Source organism: Quercus lobata, chromosome 1 (genome assembly GCF_001633185.2).
Source record: "Quercus lobata isolate SW786 chromosome 1, ValleyOak3.0 Primary Assembly, whole genome shotgun sequence".
NCBI classification, from domain to species: Eukaryota; Viridiplantae; Streptophyta; class Magnoliopsida; order Fagales; family Fagaceae; genus Quercus; species Quercus lobata.
The window spans coordinates 32,673,758-32,694,147 of NC_044904.1; the positions used below are offsets into that span (position 1 = coordinate 32,673,758).

At 38.9% G+C, this 20,390-nt stretch overlaps 3 protein-coding genes across 3 annotated transcripts; 2 read left to right on the top strand and 1 right to left on the bottom strand.

Moving 5' to 3' along the window:
- The first annotated feature begins 2,378 nt into the window (after positions 1-2,378).
- Positions 2,379-3,441, top strand: LOC115949844 (osmotin-like protein). Its single transcript, XM_031067138.1, has one exon. The coding sequence runs from the start codon at positions 2,431-2,433 to the stop codon at positions 3,181-3,183; it is 753 nt and encodes a 250-aa protein (XP_030922998.1). The 5' UTR covers positions 2,379-2,430; the 3' UTR covers positions 3,184-3,441.
- A 2,302-nt stretch (positions 3,442-5,743) lies between these two features.
- On the top strand, positions 5,744-6,439 carry LOC115952701 (secreted RxLR effector protein 161-like). The gene has a single exon (XM_031069916.1). It carries the CDS (start codon positions 5,744-5,746, stop codon positions 6,437-6,439), a length of 696 nt encoding a protein of 231 aa, XP_030925776.1.
- Positions 6,440-18,166: 11,727 nt separating this feature from the next.
- On the bottom strand, positions 18,167-18,676 carry LOC115952709. The gene has a single exon (XM_031069927.1). The coding sequence runs from the start codon at positions 18,674-18,676 to the stop codon at positions 18,167-18,169; it is 510 nt and encodes a 169-aa protein (XP_030925787.1).
- Positions 18,677-20,390: the final 1,714 nt, after the last annotated feature.

Consider the following 20,390-nt stretch of genomic DNA (forward strand, 5'->3'; position numbering starts at 1 on the left):
TTAATAATACTGTAAAGTCTTAAATAAATGACTACCTAGTCTTTATTCACAACTTCACTGTTATTGGGAGGCCAAAAGACGTTATATATATAGTCCTTGGCATCCCCACGTTTGCTTGTTCAACTGACGTGAGTTATCTGATTTTGGCAATCAGAAGAAGTGATATAAGAGCATCCACAGCAGATGTTGTAAAAAAAATGTCATTTTGCCACACTAAAGACCTACTTTATTATTTTACCACATCATTTTACAACACCTCATTTATCAGATGTTTTATCATTGAATTCTATACATTAAAATAATATTTACTACACATTAAAATAATATATTATCCTATCCCATTATCATCAACGACACCGACAGCCACCACCGGCAATCACCCCCACAGCCCACCACCACTGCCACACCACCACTACCACTGTCACCGCCCGTAACCCACAACCCACCACCACCATCAAATCAACCCAAATTGCAGCAAAAAAAAAAAAAAAAAAAAAAAAAAAAAAAAAAAAAAAACAAACAAACACTGACAGCCACCACCGGCCATCACCCCCACAGTCCACCACCACTGCCACTGTCACTGCCCATAGTCCACAGCCCACCACCACCATCAGATCAACCCAAATTGCAGTAAAAAAAAAAAAAAAAAAAAAAAAAAAAAAAAAAAAAAAAAAAAAAAACCCACAACCAGAGAGAGGCAGCGTGAAAGGCGGACAGAGAGGAGAGGGAAGAGGGTGAGATTGACGGCACGCGGCGGATCCAAACACTGCTATTCCATCGCACGCGGCAGATTAGGTCTTCGAACTCCTTCCGCTTGTGAAGCCGATACTCGGAGAGTTCAGTCGCGTTGGTGATCTTCTGCTTCGGAGGCCGAATCCAACCTCTTGTCGTTCCCGTGCTTCGCGGAGGATATGCTCGGCGATAATCTGAATCGGCGCCGGAGTTTTGTTCTTGAAACGTGCCGGTCTCGGAAGCTTCACCTCCGAAGAAAGAGGGAACCAGTACAGGGAGAAGAGAGAGGGAACCGGAGAGTGAGAGAGAAGAGGAAAGAAAAAATGAAGAGAGAGGAGAGAGAAAAGAGAATATAAAATAATAAATTTTTTACAATATTTGTCCGTACCGTTACAAATTTGCAACGTTACTGTAGACATGTTGTATTATTTTTGAGATTTAGCATATCTCATAAAGCATCATTTTTGTGTTTGGTGTGGTAAATGTGCCAAATATTTGGCATTTGGCACATTTACCACACCTGCTGTGGGTGCTCCTTTAATTTGGTCCTTTTAAAAACCAAAAAAAAAAAAAAAAAATCCTCAATTCTAAAGGTTCCATAAATAAGTTTAGATTTGACTGTGTTGGATTGTAGATTTTGAACTTTTCACCACCTTTTCTTTTTTTTTTTCAAAAATGGTGTTTGGACGTTGGCTAGTAAGGTTGTTTGGCCAAACGATAACTCTGTTTCCATAACTCTGTTTCTATCACTCAATTCTCTGATTTTTGAGTTATGAGTTATGAAAACTGAAAACAACAAAAGACTGTTTTCAGTTTCCATAACTCATAACTCAATGGCATTTCCGTAAATAAACACACATGAGGGACCCACAGCCGCAACTTTTGACCACCTTTTGACTTTTTTTTTTTTTCTTTCTAGGTTGGCGTTGGCTGTTTGTTTTTTTTTTTTTTTTTTTTTCCTAGGTTTGCCGTTCAGTTGTTTTTTTTTTTTTTCTGGGTTGGCGTTGTTGTTTTTTTTTTTTTTTTGGGTTGGCGTTTTCTTTTTTTTCTTTTTTCTGGGTTGGCGTTGTTCTTTTTTTTCTTTTTTCTGGGTTGGCGTTGTTCTTTTTTTTTTTTTTTTTTTTTTTTTTCTTTTCCTGGGTTGGCTGTTCGGTTTGGTTTTTTTTTTTATTTTTTTATATTAATATTAGCTTCGGTGAGTTGGGTACTAAAAAAAAAAAAAAAAACTGTACTGGCTGACAGGTGTGGGACCCATGAATAGTGTGAAAAAATTGAGTGATGAAAATAAAAGTGATGTTGCCAAATGAGTGTTAAAAAATGAGTGATAAGTGATGAGTGATGAGTGACGAAAATTGAGTGAAGGAAATTGAGTGATGAAAAATCCTCACCCAAACAGGCCCTTACTTTCTCTGTCCCTAGTTTCTGACCGACGTTGTACGTAAAAAAAAGTCTCTGACCGACGTCGTACATAGTACCACAAAAAGACAATAGTGCAGGTACTCAAAAACGAAAAAGAAAGCCCAACGTCTCATATACGAATAAGGGTAATCTGGTCTTTTCAGTATTCCCGAGAAGAAACCCAGTCCTACTTCCTACTAGTAGTAGTTCTACGTCAGTTTGCATAACATACCAAGCCCCTATAAAACACAGCCAAACCCTTCACTCGATTTCTCACTCTCACCCACACAGCTTCCGAAAATGGCTTCCAGTTCCTTTGTCTTTCTCACTGCCACATTTCTTATACTGTGCACCCTCACCAAAGCCACGAACCCAGGTCTCGTTCTAACCCTGCTTAACAACTGCCCCTTCACCGTCTGGCCAGCCATCCAGCCCAACTCCGGCGACCCCGTCCTCGAGCGCGGCGGCTTCGCTCTCAACACTCGCACCCATCGCTCCTTCCCCGCCCCGACTCAACACTGGTCGGGTCGGATCTGGGCCCGTACCGGCTGCACCTACTCCAACAACCGCTTCTCCTGCGCCACCGGCGACTGCAGCAACCGCCTAGAGTGCAACGGCCTGGGCGGCGCCACCCCAGCCACTGTAGCTCAGTTCAGCCTCCACAATGGCAACACTGACCTCTCCTCTTACGCTGTTAGCCTCGTTGAGGGCTTTAACATCCCCATGACTGTGACCCCACAGGAGGGTAAAGGCCAATGCCCTCTGATTGGCTGCCGTCCCAATCTGCTCAACACGTGTCCTGACAAACTCAAGCTCCGGTCACCGCCGGGTCACGGTTCAGTTGTTGCTTGTAAGAGTGGGTGTCAAGCGTTTGGTACCGATGAACTGTGTTGTAAGAACTACTATAATAGCCCACAGACGTGTAGGTCTTCGACCTACTCTCAGTTCTTTAAGCGCGCTTGTCCTGCCACGTCTACTTATGCACATGACAGTCCGTCTCTCATGCATAAGTGCTCCTCGCCACGAGAGCTCAAAGTCATTTTCTGCCACTAGACAGAAGAGAGACCACGAGATATGCATGCATGCCCATCTTAATTTCAGTCGGTTTATAGTTTTTAAAAATGGGAAAGTAAAAAAATAAAAAAAATAAAAAATGGTTTGGGTTGTTATTGACGTTTCGCTGTGTCTTATGTTTTTTTTTTTTTTTTTTTTGAGAAAGTCGCTGTGTCTTATGTAATGGGCTTATATGGTGCAAACTGCAAAGCCTCTTTCTTTTAGGATTGGAGTGGGGATGTAATCTTTTGGGGTTTGTCTAATGCATGTTTAATGTGTATGTGTGTAATTATTGGTTGCTTCTTCTCTCTCTCTCTCTCTCTCTCCTTATTGTAAATACAACAACATAGTGCTTAGCCAGAGGCTAACGAGCAAAAATTGCTCTCTTTTAGTCTCATGTAGTAAAGTTCAAACTTCAGACATAATTTCTACCCATCCAGTCAAAAAAAAAAAAAACTTCAGACATAAAAAATGGTACTTCAATTTAAAATATGAGAGGTGTTACATTCATAACATTTTTACAACAAACCATAGGTGGTTAGTTATTATTGGTTCAAATTTGAATTTAGCACTGAGATTACTTTTTTTACCCAACAATAACAATCAGTAAAAACCTGCCACCTAAGATTTGTTGTAAAATTGTTGTAGACATATCATTTCTCTTAAAATATTGTAATAGCAGCTGAACGGGTCTCAATAGTTATGAGTGCTTGTCAGCATGATCAGTTTTTCTGGACCGTGGATAATGTAACGTATGGTAAAGAGTAAAGGCAGGAAACAAAACGTTGGGAATTTGTGCTGGTCGGAAAAATACATGTTTGTATACAAAACATATGCAGCGGAAAATTAACAGATCTACTTCATTCGCAAATGATAACATGTACTATATAAATTTCAAAATTTAAGAATAATAGAGTGTACCTTGGTATGATGAATTTCAAAACCAAAGATCAGAAGTTCTTAAGAACACTTTTAATTTTCACTTCAATTCCACTTGTGCCCAAGAAGTGTGGTCTCTCAATCAGTTTCTATAAATTTGTTCAAGGGAGAATGAGAGAGTGTCCAACACTCACATACAAACCATTTCATGTTTTTACAAAAAATCTGTATGTTTCTCTCCTTATAACTAATTATCTAATTGGGCTAGCCTTTTTAGTCTTTCCAATTGGGCTTTAGTCAGTTTCTATAAATTTGTTCAAGGGAGAATGAGAGAGTGTCCAACACTCACATACAAACCATTTCATGTTTTTACAAAAATTCTGTATGTTTCTCTCCTTATTACTAATTATCTAATTGGGCTAGCCTTTTTAGTCTTTCCAATTGGGCTTTAGTATGCAGCTTGGAGTGGGACCAAAAGGGAACAAATAAGACTCTAGCTCCAATAGGCCTTGGGCTTTTCTGTCAACTCTTGACAAGTCCAAAGTTACCATTAATTATATTTAATACTACTATATAAATATAATTGCACTCTAGGCCTTATTAATAAATTATATCCCAAGACTTTATTGTACATGGAACCCCTTCATAAAATATTTGTAGTAACACAAAGTCATAAATAAGTATTGCTACTAGTGAAAAGGTTTCTTCATAATCAATAACTTTCTATTTAAATTAGATTGGGTCATATGTCTAGTTAGTGTAAAACTAGATTTGGCAGTTGCGTTTGGGTCATATTAATCCAAACAGAATTCAAAAACTAATCAAAGATGGACTCTTAGAGTCATTGGACTTTGATGAATTTCCAGTTTGTGAATCTTGTTTGGAAGGCAAAATTACCAAACGACCTTTTAATGCAAAAGGTAGAAGAGCCCAAGAGTTGCTTGAATTGGTTCATACGGATGTACGTGGTCCTATGTCAACCAAAGCAAAAGGAGGTTATGAGTACTTCATCACTTTTACCGATGATTACTCAAGATATGGTTATGTGTACCTAATGAAATGGAAGTCCAAAGCCTTTGAAAAATTCAAAGAGTTTAAGGCTGAGGTTGAGAATCAATTTGGTAAACACATAAAGGCCATTCGATCTGATCGTGGTGGCGAATACCTTATTGAGGATTTCAAGGATTACTTGGCTCAAAATGGGATTGTATCCCAATTGACTACACCTTGAACTCCCCAACAAAATGGTGTAGCAGAAAGAAGGAATAGGACTCTTTTGGAAATGGTTAGGTCCATGATGAGTTACTCAACTTTAATGATTTCTTGTTGGGGTTATGCCTTAAATACAACAATACATCTTTTGAATTTAGTTCCATCAAAATCTGTTTCCAAAACACCCATGGAATTGTGGAGTGGGCGTAAGCCTAGTATGAAGGTAAAGGTAAAGGTTTGGTTGTTAGGCCAATTTGATATAAAGGAGTTGGATGAGGCTAACTTTATTCTAGGGATCAAGCGTTGGCGAGATCGCAAGAATAAGATGTTAGGCTTGTCACAAGCTGGGTATATAGATAAGGTTCTAGAACGGTTTAGCATGCAAAACTCCAAGAAAGGACTGTTTCCTTTCAGACATGGAGTTCCTCTGTCCGATGACCAAAGGCCTAAGACTTAAGAGAAAGAAACTATGATAAGACAAGTCCCTTATGCTTCTGCAGTAGGAAGTCTCATGTATGCCATGCTTTGTACTAGACCAGATATCCGTTATTCAGTTGGCATGGTCAAGCGATATCAATCAAATCCAGGACCAAAACATTGGAAAGCTGTAAAGCATATCCTCAAGTATCTACGAAGCACGAGAGACTATATGCTTGTTTACCGGTGTGAGGATTTGATTCCCATTGGCTATACAGATTCAGATTTTCAATCAAATCTTGATTTCAGAAAGTCCACTTCAGGTTATGTGTTCACCTTGGGAGGTGGAGTCATAAGTTGGAGGAGTGTTAAACAATCTTGTATTGCTGACTCCACCGTGGAAGCTGAGTGTGTTGCTGCTTGTGAAGCGGCAAAGGAAGCTGTTTGGCTTAAGAAATTCATTTCTGGTCTTGGTGTTGTGAGAATGGAGCAAGTTCCTATCACATTGTTTTGCGACAATAGTGGAGCGGTTGCACTATCCAAATATCCAAGGAATCATAAGAAAGGAAAACACATTGAAAGAAAGTACCACATCATTCGAGACATTGTTGCTCGTAGAGATGTAGTAGTAGCAAAGATTGAAAGTGCAAATAATCTAACAGATCCCTTTACCAAAGCTTTGCCTCAAAGGACTTTTAAGTCTCATTTGAAGGGAATGGGAGTCAGATTAGTGCACAATAGTCTTTAGGGCAAGTGGGAGATTGTTAGGATTGGTACCCTTAAATCTTATTCTATGATGTTATGTACGTTATTATGTATGACATTATGTATTACTTAATATTGTGATTAATAAAGTTGTTTTACTATTATCTAAAATAATGGTAACATGAATATTCGGACATTATCATATAATCTATGAGATGCATAGTATGTGATTTATGTGAAAAGTCACAGAGGACATAAATTACAAGTTCTTTGTAAACTCAGAATTTTAGTTCATAGTCGGTGATGAAATTGAGCATTTCATCTACGAAGACTATAACATATCAACTAAAATGATTTGTCTTGATCATGGAAGTGGAGACTTCTAGTTGATGTGTTGATATGTTTTAAGAGTTAAGACATATTAAAGTAAACCATTGTGAGCTTTATTGTTTTCCTAACGACTGTCAAATGAATAATAAATCTCATGACTTATATTTACATGAACTCTTAATCCTGAGGAAATAATGGACCTGATCATAGAATGTAGGTTACTTTGATATATCAGGAGTGAGATCTAAAACAACGGTCAAAACCTCAATATGTATGACTTAATATTGTGTTTAATAAAGTTGTTTTACTATTATCTAAAATAATGATAACATGAATATTCGAACATTATCATATAGTCCATGAAATGCATAGTATGTGATTTATGTGAAAAGTCACAGAGGACATAAATTACAAGTTCTTTGTAAACTTAGAATTTTAGTTTGTAGTCGGTGATGAAATTGAGCATTTCATCTACGAAGACTATAACATATCAACTAAGATGATTTGTCTTGATCATGAAAGTGGAGACTTCTAGTTGATGTGTTAATATGTTTTAAGAGTTAAGACATATTAAACTGGACCGCTGTGAGCTTTATTGTTTTCCTAACGACTATTAAATGAATAATAAATCTCACGACTTATATTTACATGAACTCTTAATCCTGAGGGAATAATGGACCTGATCATAGAATGTAGGTTGCTTTGATATATCAGGAGTGAGATCTAAAATAACGGTCAAAACCTCAATATGTTGGGCAGCCACATTTAGTGTTGATGGAACATATATTCTCAAAATGGAATTCATAATCTCTTAACGGAGATATAAAATATTCCCTTGAAATAAGTTTAATGGGTTCGATTATTCAGAGAGTTAGGCCTAATCACTTTAGTAATGAATTACTAAAGTATATATTTATGAAATTTGATTTCATAAATATATGATGAATAACTTAAAGGGTTAAACCGGGTATTCAAGGATTAAGATGTAGTAATCTACAGAGTGGCAGTTTACATTTATGACTTTGTATTACTACGAATATTTTATGAAGGGATTGCATGTACAATAAAGTTTTGGGATATAATTTATCAATAAGGCATAGAATTCAATCATATTTATATAGTGGTATTAAATATAATTAATGGTAACTTTGGACTTGTCAAGAATCAACAGAAAAGCCCAAGGTCCATTGGAGCTAGAGTCTTATTTGTTCCCTTTTGGTCCCACTCCAAGTCACATACTAAAACCCAATTGGAAAGACCCAAAATGTTAGCTCAATTAGATAATCAGTTATAAGGAGAAAAACATACAAATTTTTGTAAGAATATGAAATGGTTTGTATTGAGTGTTGGATACTCTCTCATTCTCCCTTGAACAAATTCATAAAAACTGATTGAGAGACCACACTTCTTGGGCACAAGTGGAATTTGAGTAAAGATTAAAAGTATTCTCAAGAACTTCTCATTTACGAAGACTATAACATATCAACTTAGATGATTTGTCTTGATCATGAAAATAGAGACTTCTACTTGATATGTTGATATGTTTTAAGAGTTAAGACATATTGAACTGGACCGCTATGAGATTTATTATTCTCCTAACGACTGTCAATTGAATAATAAATCTCACAACTTATATTTTCATGAATTCTTAATCCTGAGAGAATAATGGACTTGATCATGAAGTGTAGGTTGTTTTGATATATCAGGAGTAAGATCTAAAGTAACAGTCAAAATCTCAGTATGTTGGACAACCACATTTAGTGTGATGGAACATATATTTTCAAGATGGAATTTATAGTCCCTTAACGGAGATACAAAATATTCCCTTAAGATAAGTTTAATAGGTTTGTTATTAAGAATGTTAGGCCTAACTACTTTAGTAAATAGTTACTAAAGTATATATTTATGAAACTGTATGTCATAAATATATGACGAATAACTTAAAGAATTAAACCAAGTACTCAAGAATTAAGATGTAATAATCTACAAAGTGACAGTCTACGTTTATGACTTTGTATTATTAGTTATTACGAATATTTTATGAAGGGGTTGTATGTATAATAAAGTCTTGGGATATAATTTATTAATAAGGCCTAGAGTGCAATTATATTTATATAGTGGCATTAAATATAATTAATGGTAATTTTGGACTTGTCAAGAGTTAACAGAAAAATCCCAAGACCCATTAGAGCTAATGTCTCATTTGTTCCCTTTTGGTCCCACTCAAAACCATATACTAGAGCCCAATTGGAAAGGTCCAAAAGACTAACTCAATTAGATAATCAGTTATAAGAAGAAAAACATACAAAATTTAGTAACATACATGAAATGGTTTGTATGTGAGTGTTGGACACTCTTTAATTCTCTCTTGAACAAATTCATATAACTAATTGAGAGATCACACTTCTTGGGCATTTATGGAATTGGAGTGAAGATTAAAAGTGTTCCCAAGTACTTCTAATTTTTATTTTGAAATTTACCACACCAAGGTACACTCTCTTATTCTTGTTGTGGGGCCAAAGAAAGTGTAGCCCTGACCCAGGCCCAGTTTATCTTAGGGTCCGCGGCCCAAGCCGAGGAGAGCCATAGCCGAGGATGACCTCCTGCTCGGCACTTCACTAAATGCCCAAAGAAAGGAGCAAACTGAGTGTAAGGGCAGGGCCAGGGAAAAAGCCGCCAGCACAGTAACACGAAATTCGGCGTTTGACAAGCCCATGCCCATGCCCATGCGCTTTTCCAGCAACTCCCAACCACTCTAGGTATGGGTCGACTGGACAGTCCTGCACCCCAAAAGTAAAATCAACACGTGGACGCAAAAAGGGGAATGGAACACCAGTATAAAAGGAGAAGAAAACAAAGCTGGGGGGACACACAATTCTGGCGAATGGAGGGTTTAGCTAGTGAAGCCAAGCCCGCCCATGCAGTATTGCCCGAAGGAACTACGATCAAACCGCTCACCTATGCCTAAGGTCATACCTTTCAAGCCCACTCTCTACAAATGATATTGTGAGGGCCTCTTTACGTACGAGCTCAATATTGTCTTGGGGTCGCTACAAATTAGGTCCCTACAATTGGCGCCGTCTGTGGGGAGGTTTGTGTCTTGGCATAGGCAATAGTTCGAGACAGTTCCCTTGGCATTTCTACCAGCTAGTTATAGTATGCTAGCGTAAAGTTCCATTAGGGGCTATAATTCTTGAATAGGGGCTACGCTTTATGTCGTCAGCCGTGCAGATGGTTCTAGGGGCTCGGCCGAGGAGCTAAATTTCGTAAAGCCAAGTCCTCAAAACCAACTACTTAAGAGAAAAAGTACAAGTTTTGGACAGAACCAAGGCCTTGTATGGTCCTCGGACCCAAGCCTCTGGGGAAACCAACTACATATCAGCAAAAGTACAAGTTTTGGACAGAACCAAGGCCTTGTATGGTCCTCGGATCCAAGCCTCTGGGGAAACCAACTACTTAAGAGAAAAAGTACAAGTTTTAGACAGAACCAAGGTCTTGTATGGTCCTCGGACCCAAGCCTCTGGGGAAACCAACTACTTAAGAGAAAAAGTACAAGTTTTGGACAGAACCAAGGCCTTGTATGGTCCTTGGACCCAAGCCTCTGGGGAAACCAACTACTTAGGAGAAAAAGTACAAGTTTTGGACAGAACTAAGGCCTTGTATGGTCCGCGGATCCAAGCCTCTGGGGAAACCAACTACTTAAGAGAAAAAGTACAAGTTCTGGATAGAACCAAGGCCTTGTATGGTCCTCGGACCCAAGCCTCTGGGGAAACCAACTACTTAAACAAAAAAGTACAAGTTTTGGACAGAACCAAGGCCTTGTATGGTCCTCGGACTCAAGTCTCTGGGGAAACCAATTACTTAAACGAAAAAGTACAAGTTTTGGGTAAAACCAAGGCCTTGTATGGTCCTCTGACTCAAGCCTCTGGGAAGACCAACTACTTAAGAGTAAAATTGCAGGGTTTAGACACAGCCTGGACGTTATATGGCCCTAAGAGTCTACCCCAGATGAGAGCTATCCATTGATAGATGGGTTAATTCCTAGACCGACTGAAATCCGCAGCTTACTCTCGGATCCTCGATGTCAAGGGAATTGGTGCAACTGTTATAGTGCCAGGTGTTATTAAAACATGGTCAAAGCCCCTCACTGCTCGGCAGCACCTCGGAGGGTATATTTTGTATTTATTGTTCTCGGACGATTGTCGTGCCTGTGCTACGGGGCATTAAGCCGTTCTCTCGGTTAGTTTTCTGAGTTTTACTTACTGGGAGTTATCGTTATTATATTTGATAACACTTGATAATGCCGATAAACTCAGATTGGTAAGGTTCTATTTCAAAATTTCCTGCTTTAAACATCACTAAAGGAAAATACATACATAAGCGTACTTGTTCACAAAGTAATTGCTGCCGAAAGGAAAAGTATTTAGAAAGAAATAAATTCATCTTTTATTAAAACAAAGAAATAGTACAGCATACAATGAAAAGCTGGGATAAACTTATACTAAAGCTAATTACATAAGCGAAAAGAAAAAATACAAGAGAATGAAGAAAGAGCCGAAGAAGAAGTGCAGAGGAGGGGTTGGCTGCTGTTCCAAGATGTTGTTTGAGGAAACCATTCCTCAACACTTTTACATGCCCAAAACTCAGGCAGTCAAAGAGCCCAACTTGGGGCCTGCACCTTTGAAGAAAAGGTGCAGGGAACCTGACCTCAGGCTAGCACCGCTTGAAGAAATGGTGCAGAGAGGCAGAGGTGGAGGAGCCTCCGTATAACCACGTCTGCGATAAAGCAGACGGCGCTGATGGCAGAAAACCTTACTTCTGACGCGTCAAGAGTTTGGCGCGACCAGTACCTACTTCGGATTTTGGCTAAAAGAGGTAGAAAAACCATCCTCGCCTTACCAAGATGGAAGATCATCTTGAGTCTGTGTCCACCTTGTCCAGACCACACCACCTTGAGCCTCGGAGAGACCCGGTGCCTCTGTGGCGGGTGCAGTTCCTTCACCCCTATATGTACCTTAGGCATATTACACTAAGGGTGGAAAGTACTAAATATGGAGATTGTGATTATGGCTGAAGGATTGCGGTTGTAAAGAAAACCGAAGGGTTTGAATGTAAGAGGAATAGCCTCCTGTCCTACTTATTTAAAGGGAAAGGAGGAGATATTTAATTTACGCAGAGTTCCAAAGAATGCTACAGACAAGGAATAGTGGGCTCAAGTTCCAACGCCATTCGTGACCGTAGGATCTGAAAATCCTCGTGAAGGCGCACCTCGAGTGTAGGGGTGTCAAAGGACCCCGCGTGAGTGGGTGAAGGAATGCCTCTTAATTTGACACGTCCCCCGTGTAAGTGAAAAAATGCAAATATTAATGGAGTGTAGAATCCGAGCAGGCTATGATGTAGGCCCAACATTATCAAAACCCTCATCCCCAACTAAAAGTCGGGCAGCAGGCTTTTGAGGGGCTATTGTGGGGCCAAAGAAAGTGTAGCCCCGGCCCAGGCCCAGTTTATCTTAGGGTTCGCGGCCCAAGCCGAGGAGAGCCATAGCCGAGGACGACCTCCTGCTCGGCACTTCACTAAATGCCCAAAGAAAGGAGCAAACTAAGTGTAAGGGCAGGGCCAGGGAAAAAGCCGTCAGCACAGTAATACGGAATTCGGCGTCTGACAAGCCCATGCCCATGCCCATGCGCTTTTCCAGCAACTCCCAACCACTCTAGGTATGGGTCGACTGGACAGGCCTGCACCCCAAAAGTAAAATCAACACGTGGACGCAAAAAGGGGAATGGAACACCAGTATAAAAGGAGAAGAAAACAAAGCTGGGGGGACACACAATTCTGGCGAATGGAGGGTTTAGCTAGTGAAGCCAAGCTCGCCCATGCAGTATTGCCCGAAGGAACTACGATCAAACCGCTCACCTATGCCTAAGGTCATACCTTTCAAGCCCACTCTCTACAAATGATATTGTGAGGGCCTCTTTACGTACGAGCCCAATATTGTCTTGGGGTCGCTACAAATTGGGTCCCTACACTTGTATTCTAAAATTTACATAGTACATGTTATCAATTGCAAATAAAGTAGATCCGTTAATTTTTTGTTGCGTATGTTTTGTATGCGATACAAACATATATTTCTCCATCAAATGGTCACCTAAAACCTCCAATGTATTCAGATTAGAGATCATTGTAAGACAATGCTCCCTCACTGAAGTGGCTTTAGCCATTTTGGTATTATAAATTTGTCTCATGGTTTCTTTCCTTGCAAAACGGCCTTGCTCACCAAATATCTCTTTCAGACTTAGCATTATGTCCGAAACTAGTTCTACATCCTGCATTTGATGCTGTAGAACATTTGAAATAGATGCTAGGATTTAGCACTTGACCATCTCATTAGATTTCTGCCAACGATCATATTGTTGTTTTTCCTTAGGAGGAGCATCTAATGAAGGAAAGCTAGGACATGGTTGAGTAAGCACATATTTGTGCTCTTCAACTGTAAGAACAATGTCCAAATTTCTTTTCCAGTCAACATAGTTGGATCCAGTCAGTTTGTTTTGATTAAGAATAGTAACAAGTGGGCTAAATGATGCCATGATTAAATATGAAAATAATAAACATGAATATAACAAGTAAACTAAACATTATCAATTTAGCATATAAACATATAGTATGGAACTTTAATAAAACTATAAAATAATATAATATATGCAACGACAACGCAATCCCATATTCAATATCCCTCAGCATAGAGTGAACATTAAATACTATGATTGATTGAGAACTATTCCCATTATTAGTGCTAAAAACTAATAAACATGAATATAACAAGTAAACTTAAACATTATCAATATTAGCATATAAACATATAGTATGGAACTTTAATAAAACTATAAAATAATATAATATATGCAACGACAACGCAATCCCATATTCAATATCCCTCAGCATAGAGTGAACATTAAATACTATGATTGATTGAGAACTATTCCCATTATTAGTGCTATCATGATAACTCTTACCAAACACTAATAATATGCCATTATACATTTGACCTCTAAATAATAATAGTAAGAACTCAGCATAGAGGATACTATAATATTTAGTCTAGTGTATACCATTGTTTAGAATCATGTGTAGCCACATTTCATCCCCTTAACAAGTTTATTTTGTAGTACCATGATACAAAACACCCTCCGCATGGAATGCAAAGCTCAAAGCTAAGACAAGGTGTTTGATCAAACCACTATAAACCTAGAAGTTCAACCTTGTAGGACCATGAAATAAATACTCTCCGCATGGAATGCAAAGCTCGAAGCTAAGACAAAGTATATATTTCACACTACTATGAACCGACAATGGAGGCCATGAGACCAAACCCTTGTATCTCTCTCCCACTAGATGTTTTAAAAGAAAGTTTTTTAATTATAAAACATGTGTAATCTAATCACACACAGCCTTGCACTTTATACATTTGAAAACACTTAGGAAAAATTCAAAAATCCCTTTAGAAGCATTTTCACGAGAATCTCGCGGCTAGGCTCTTCCCACGAAAATGAGTTAAGGAAAAAAAAATGAAAACACAAAATTCAAACAGAAACTTTTGCGACTGTCTCACGACTGTTTTGTGAGTAAAGCTTACCCGCGAAAAGTTTTAGGCTTCAGAGGCATTTTTCGCAAGTAACTTCGCAAGAAGGTAACCTGCGAAATACGCGTATTTTCAATTTTTAAAAGGCATATGTAAACAGTTTTCAACGGTTTTTTATGAACAAACAACCACCATATGAACATAATAGATAGAATTTGATATCAAAACTGAATTCCATTGATGTTATAGCCTTAAAGTTCAATTCAACATACTTAAATTCAAATTTAAACAACATCATAACATCAATATTAGTTTCCATCAAACCATAGTTTCAACAACCATGCAGAAAATTAAATATATAATCTTCTAACATCATGAAACTATTATCTCTAATTCCAAAACTCAAAAAAACATGTTATACAGATTCGAAATTGAAAACCCTGCTCTGATACCATTTGATGGAAAAATACATGTTTGTATCGCATACAAAACATACACAGTGGAAAATTAAGGGATCTACTTCATTCGCAATTGATATTAAAGAGTGTCCAACACTCACATACATACCATTTCATGTATATTATTACAAAATTCTGTATGTTTCTCTCCTTATAACTGATTATCTAATTGGGCTAGCCTTTTGGACCTTTTCAATTGGGCTCTATTATGTGGTTTGGAGTGGGACCAAAAGTGAACAAATAAAATACTAACTCCAATAGGCCTTGAGCTTTTCTATTAACTCTTGACAAGTCCAAAATTACCATTAATTATATTTAATACAACTATATAAATATAATTGCACTCTAGGTCTTATTAATAAATTATATTCCAAGACTTTATTGTACATGCAACCCATTCATAAAATATTCATAGTAACACAAAGTTATAATCATAGACTGTCACTTTGTAGATTATTACATCTTAATCCTTGAGTACCCGGTTTAATCATTTAAATTATTCACCATATATTTATGAAATCCAATTTCATAAATATATACTTTAGTAACTAATTACTAAAGTAGTTAGGCCTAACAGTCTGAATAACAAACCTATTAAACTTATTTCAAGGGAATATTTTGTATCTCCATTAAGAGACTATGAATTCCATCTTGAGAATATATATTCCATCAACTCTAAATGTGGTTACCCAACATACTGAGGTTTTGACCGTTACTTTAGATCTAGCTCCTAATATATCAAAACAATCTACACTTCATGATTAGGTCCATTATTCTCTCATAATTAAGAGTTCATGTAAATATAAGTCGTGAGATTTATTATTTTATTAACAGTCGTTAGGAAAATAATAAATCTCACAACGGTCCAGTTCAATATGTCTTAACTCTTAAATCAACTTGAAGTCTCCACTTTCATGATCAAGACAAATCATCTTAGTTGATATGTTATAGTCTTCACAGATGAAATGCCCAATTTCATCACCGACTACGAACTACAATTCTGAGTTTACAAAGAACTTGTAATCTATGTCCTCTATGACTTTTCACATAAATCACATACTATGCATCTCATAGACTATATGATAATATCTGAATATTCATGTTATCATTATTTTAGATAATAATAAAACAACTTTATTAATCACAACATTAAGTCATACACAATGTCATACATAATAACGTATATAGCATCTTACAATAGGATTTAAGGGTACTAATCCTAACTGATGATGCACTAAAAATCAGTAGGCTGAATGCTTCAGGTTTCAAAGATCTAACCACTCTTTGGAATGCCTGAAAAAGAAAACACACTATCAAAGGTGACCAGGGTGCACCGGCCAAGAACCTCCAATGCTTAAGTTAGTTTATCTTTAAGATTTTGGAATTCCAACTTTTTGGGAATTGTAAAAACCTACCTTCATTAGGTCCGAATGGGGTGTTTATATAGCATGCTTTTGGAGTGGTTATTTAATTTGTAACTTCTCCTGTATTTGAGGAAGTCAGAGGGTTCAAGGATAACTTCCACAACCGCTATTAGAGTTATCATATTTCATCTTCTATAACTATTATTGGCAGTTAAGTACTCAGTAGGAAGATATAGTGACAAACTGGGGCCTTACTCATGCCTTGGAATAATAACACATGGTTCAACTTACTAGTTTGTGTAGATAAACTTCCCTGGAATTTTTCCAAGTGTTGGGGATTGTCCTGGTACAATCCTCATAGACGACCATAAGCCTATGGATGATTGTTTTGTTAAGCATAGCTACTCTTATCTTCCTAGCTTGGATGACTCCTATAAACAAGTCTGGAGTTCATCAGTTCTTAGTTCACCATCAATTGCCCCCTTGTCCAGGGGTTGTCCAAGGTACTATATAGCCTAACGCTACTTTTTGGGACGTGTGTCCTTATGTCAAGGGTTAGGTATGCCACGTGTCATAATCTTATTGGTGACTGGTCACGTCGATTTATTTTTTCAAGGAGTATGCCACATGTCATCTTTTGGTTGGTCACGCCGTTCCAGATGCCAAATTCTATTGCCTATAAATAGTAGAATCCCTCTCCTACCCCTCACATTTCTAAGATTTTCTTCTTTGACACTTGTCATCTTAGCGCCTCGTCTAGAAGTGTTTCCTCGTCCTTAGTTCTCCTCCGTCTCCTCATCCTCATTCTTAGGTTTTCCTTTAAATTTCAACATGTCTAAAGTTGTTATCTCCTCGTCTAGTAATAGTGTAGATAAAGCTATAGACAAGTACCATGACTCCACCAGTTATAGTGGCTCTAGTAGCAACAGTATTAGTAGTGGTAACACCACGGACGAGGAATACACCTCTAGTGTTCCTGGAATTCCTCTTGAGGTTCTTCAGGAACATCTTAGGACGAGGGTAGCTTCCGAGGCTGGCACCTCGACGAGTATTCCTTCGTCTCCTCCTTTAGACGAAGTAGAAACTGTGTACAATTGTGCTGTAGGTATTCCTTCCAAAACAGACGAAAGTAGGCTTACAATACTTAGGAGTTGGTACCAGATCCCAGACGACCTCAACCCTAGGTTAGCCGTCCATGGAGAGTGGTGCTGCCAACCCCATTTTGGGATAGGTATTTGTGGGTACTTGCCCCGCCATTAAGCAATGTTTGTCCGCTTTGGGGAGCCAATCCCTCTCGGTTTTGTCACAAAGGGGTGGGAGCTCAGGATTTTCACCCTTTGGGCTTGACACCCGAGTCTTACATCACCTAAGTAACCCTCCCACTCGTGGTTTATAAGCTTCTAGAGTGACCATGAGTGTACCACAACTACACATTTGGGGCAAGCCTTGTTCAAATTGGTGAAGTCCATGCACATCCTCCATTTGCCATTAGCCTTCTTGACCATCACCACATTAACCAACCAGTCCGGGTAATAAACTTCCCAGATAAATTTTGCTGTAGTTAGCTTTTGAACTTCATCTTTAATGGCATTGTCTCATTCAGGGGCAAACACTCTTTTCTTTTGACACATAAGCTTGGAGGAAGGATATACGTTTAGACAATGGGTAATGACACTAGGGTCAATACTTGGCATGTCTTCGTGACTCCATGCGATTACATCAATGCTCTTCTTTAGGAATTAGATAAGGTCTTGCTTCATCCTTCTTTCCATACTTGCTCCAACCTTTGTATACTTTTCAAGGTTATTCTCATTCAAAGGAATATCTTCCAACACTTCGGTGGGCTCTATAACAACTCTTCTCTCCTCAATACTCATTGTCTAAACCTGTTCGTCCATAGCCAGCATGGCCAAATAACACTCTCTTGCTGCTATTTGTTCTCTTTGAACTTGCCCTACCCCGTACTCCGTAGGGAATTTAATTGATAGGTGGTAGGTAGATGTCACTGCCTTCAAGCTGTTCAGGTTGGTCTTCCGAAGTTAATCACGTCCAAACCTCATTTGTTGGAAGGCGGGGTAATACAGGATGTCTGTTGAACTTCCATTGTCTACCAACACCTTTTTAGTCATATAATCAACAATGAGCAAAGTGATAACGATTGCATCATCATGCAAGTGGTGAACTCTTTCAGCATCCTCGTCTGTGAACGTGATGGCAGGCTCGTCCGTCCTCATCCTTAGTGATCGTCCAGAGAGTTGGATGTTTTGCACCACGTTGAGATACGTCTTTCTTGACTTGGAAAACTGTCCTATTGAAGTACCTCCCATAATCACCATTATTTCTCCAAGTGGAGGTCGTGGCGGCTCTTCTAGCTTTCCCTTCAACTTCTCGTCTTTGTGATCTCGTCCAAGGAAATTTCTCAATTTCCCTTGATTGATACGATTTTCTATCTGCTGCTTCAAATCAAAACACTCGTCTGTGTCATGCCCATGGTCTCTGTAGAAGCAGCAATACTTGTTCCTATTGCGCTTGTTGGAATCTCCCTTCATTTTTTCCAACCATTTCAAGGAAGGATCATCCTTGATTTGCATAAGCACCTATTCAAGTGGTATGTTCAAGGGCGTGTACTGCTGACTCCGTGCTGAAGAGTCTGCCTTCTTGTTGTCTCGATCTTTCTTCTCTCCCGTCTGTCCCTTCTTTAGACAAGGACCTTGTTCAGAGTGGAGTGAGAGATCCGCTTCCATTCTCTCAGCTCTCTTCCTTTTCTTAGCTATAATTGCATCTTCCACATTCATACAATTTTGAGCCAAACGGACAAGTTCAACCATGGTTTGAGGCTTTTGCTCGTAAAGCTTATGGATGAATAAGTCAAAGTTAGCTCCATTATGGAAGGCCGCCAGTAACAACTTGTCGTCCATCTCATCCACCATTAGGGCTTCTCTGTTGAAACGAGTAATGAAGGACCTCAGGCTTTCATTCTCTCCTTGCTCTATGGTTAGCAGGCTGGACGAGGAATGTTTGTGCCTTTGTCCTCCAATAAAATTATTGACGAACAACTTACTCAATTCTTCAAAAGAACTCACTATATTCGAAGGTATCTTGCTGAACCACACTCGCGCTGGCCCTTTAAGGGTGATAGGGAAGGCTTTACACATAATCTCGTTTGGAACCCCTTGAAGGTGCATCGTAGTCTTAAAAGTAGCAATATGATCGAATGGGTCACGTGTTCCATCATACGAGTCCAAGGAAGGCATCTTGGACTTCGGAGGCAAGGGGTGACCGTTGATGGAAGCCGTGAAAGGGGAGTCCGTTCGATGAACTAAATCCTCTACGGGATTCGCCCTTCTCATGTTCTCCCTCATCTCGTCCATGACCTTCCTCATCTGGTCCATCTCCCTCTCCAAGTGGGTCCATCTCCCTCTCCAAGTGTGGCACCCTTCGTGAAGTGGTACCCTTTGACTGGCTTTCCGGCTCAGCATTTCCTCTATCTTCTTGACTCTGGGCTTATCCTTCAGCATATCCTTCATGCCTTTGTCTCCTTAGGTTAATCTCTCTGGTCAACTCTTGGTTCTGATGGGTTAGCTTTGCCATGGCGGCTGCCATGGACTACAGGTGTTGAATGGAAGAGGGTTGCATGACAAGCGCTGACTGACGATCACGGTGGGGATTACTAGAGGCATCCCTACTCTCTTGATGGCCTAAACTAATGGCCCTTAATCTTGTCAAACCATGTAGCCTTTTGTCGGAAAAAGAAATTGCAAAACACAAACAATGATCTTTCCCACAGACGGCGCCAACTGATGATGTACAGAAAATCAGTAAGTTGAATGCTCCGGGCTTCAAAGATCTAAACACTCTTTGGAATGCCTAAAAAAGAAAACACACTATCAAATGTGACTGGGGTGCACCGGCCAAAAAACCTCCAATGCTTAAGTTAGTTTCTCTTTAAGATTATGGAATTCCAACTTTTTAGGAATTGTAAAAACCTACCTTCATCTGGTCCGAATGTGGTGTTTATATAGCATGCTCTTGGAGTGGTTATTTGATTTGTAACTTCCTCTGTATTTGAGGAACTCAGAGGGTTCAAGGATAACTTCCATAACCGCTATGGGAGTTATCATATTTCATCTTCTATAATTGTTATTGGCAATTAAGTACTCAGTAGGAAGATATAGTGATGAATCGGGGCCTTACTCATGCCTTGGAATAATAACACGTGGTTCAACTTACTAGTTTGTGTAGATAAACTTCCTTGGAACTTTT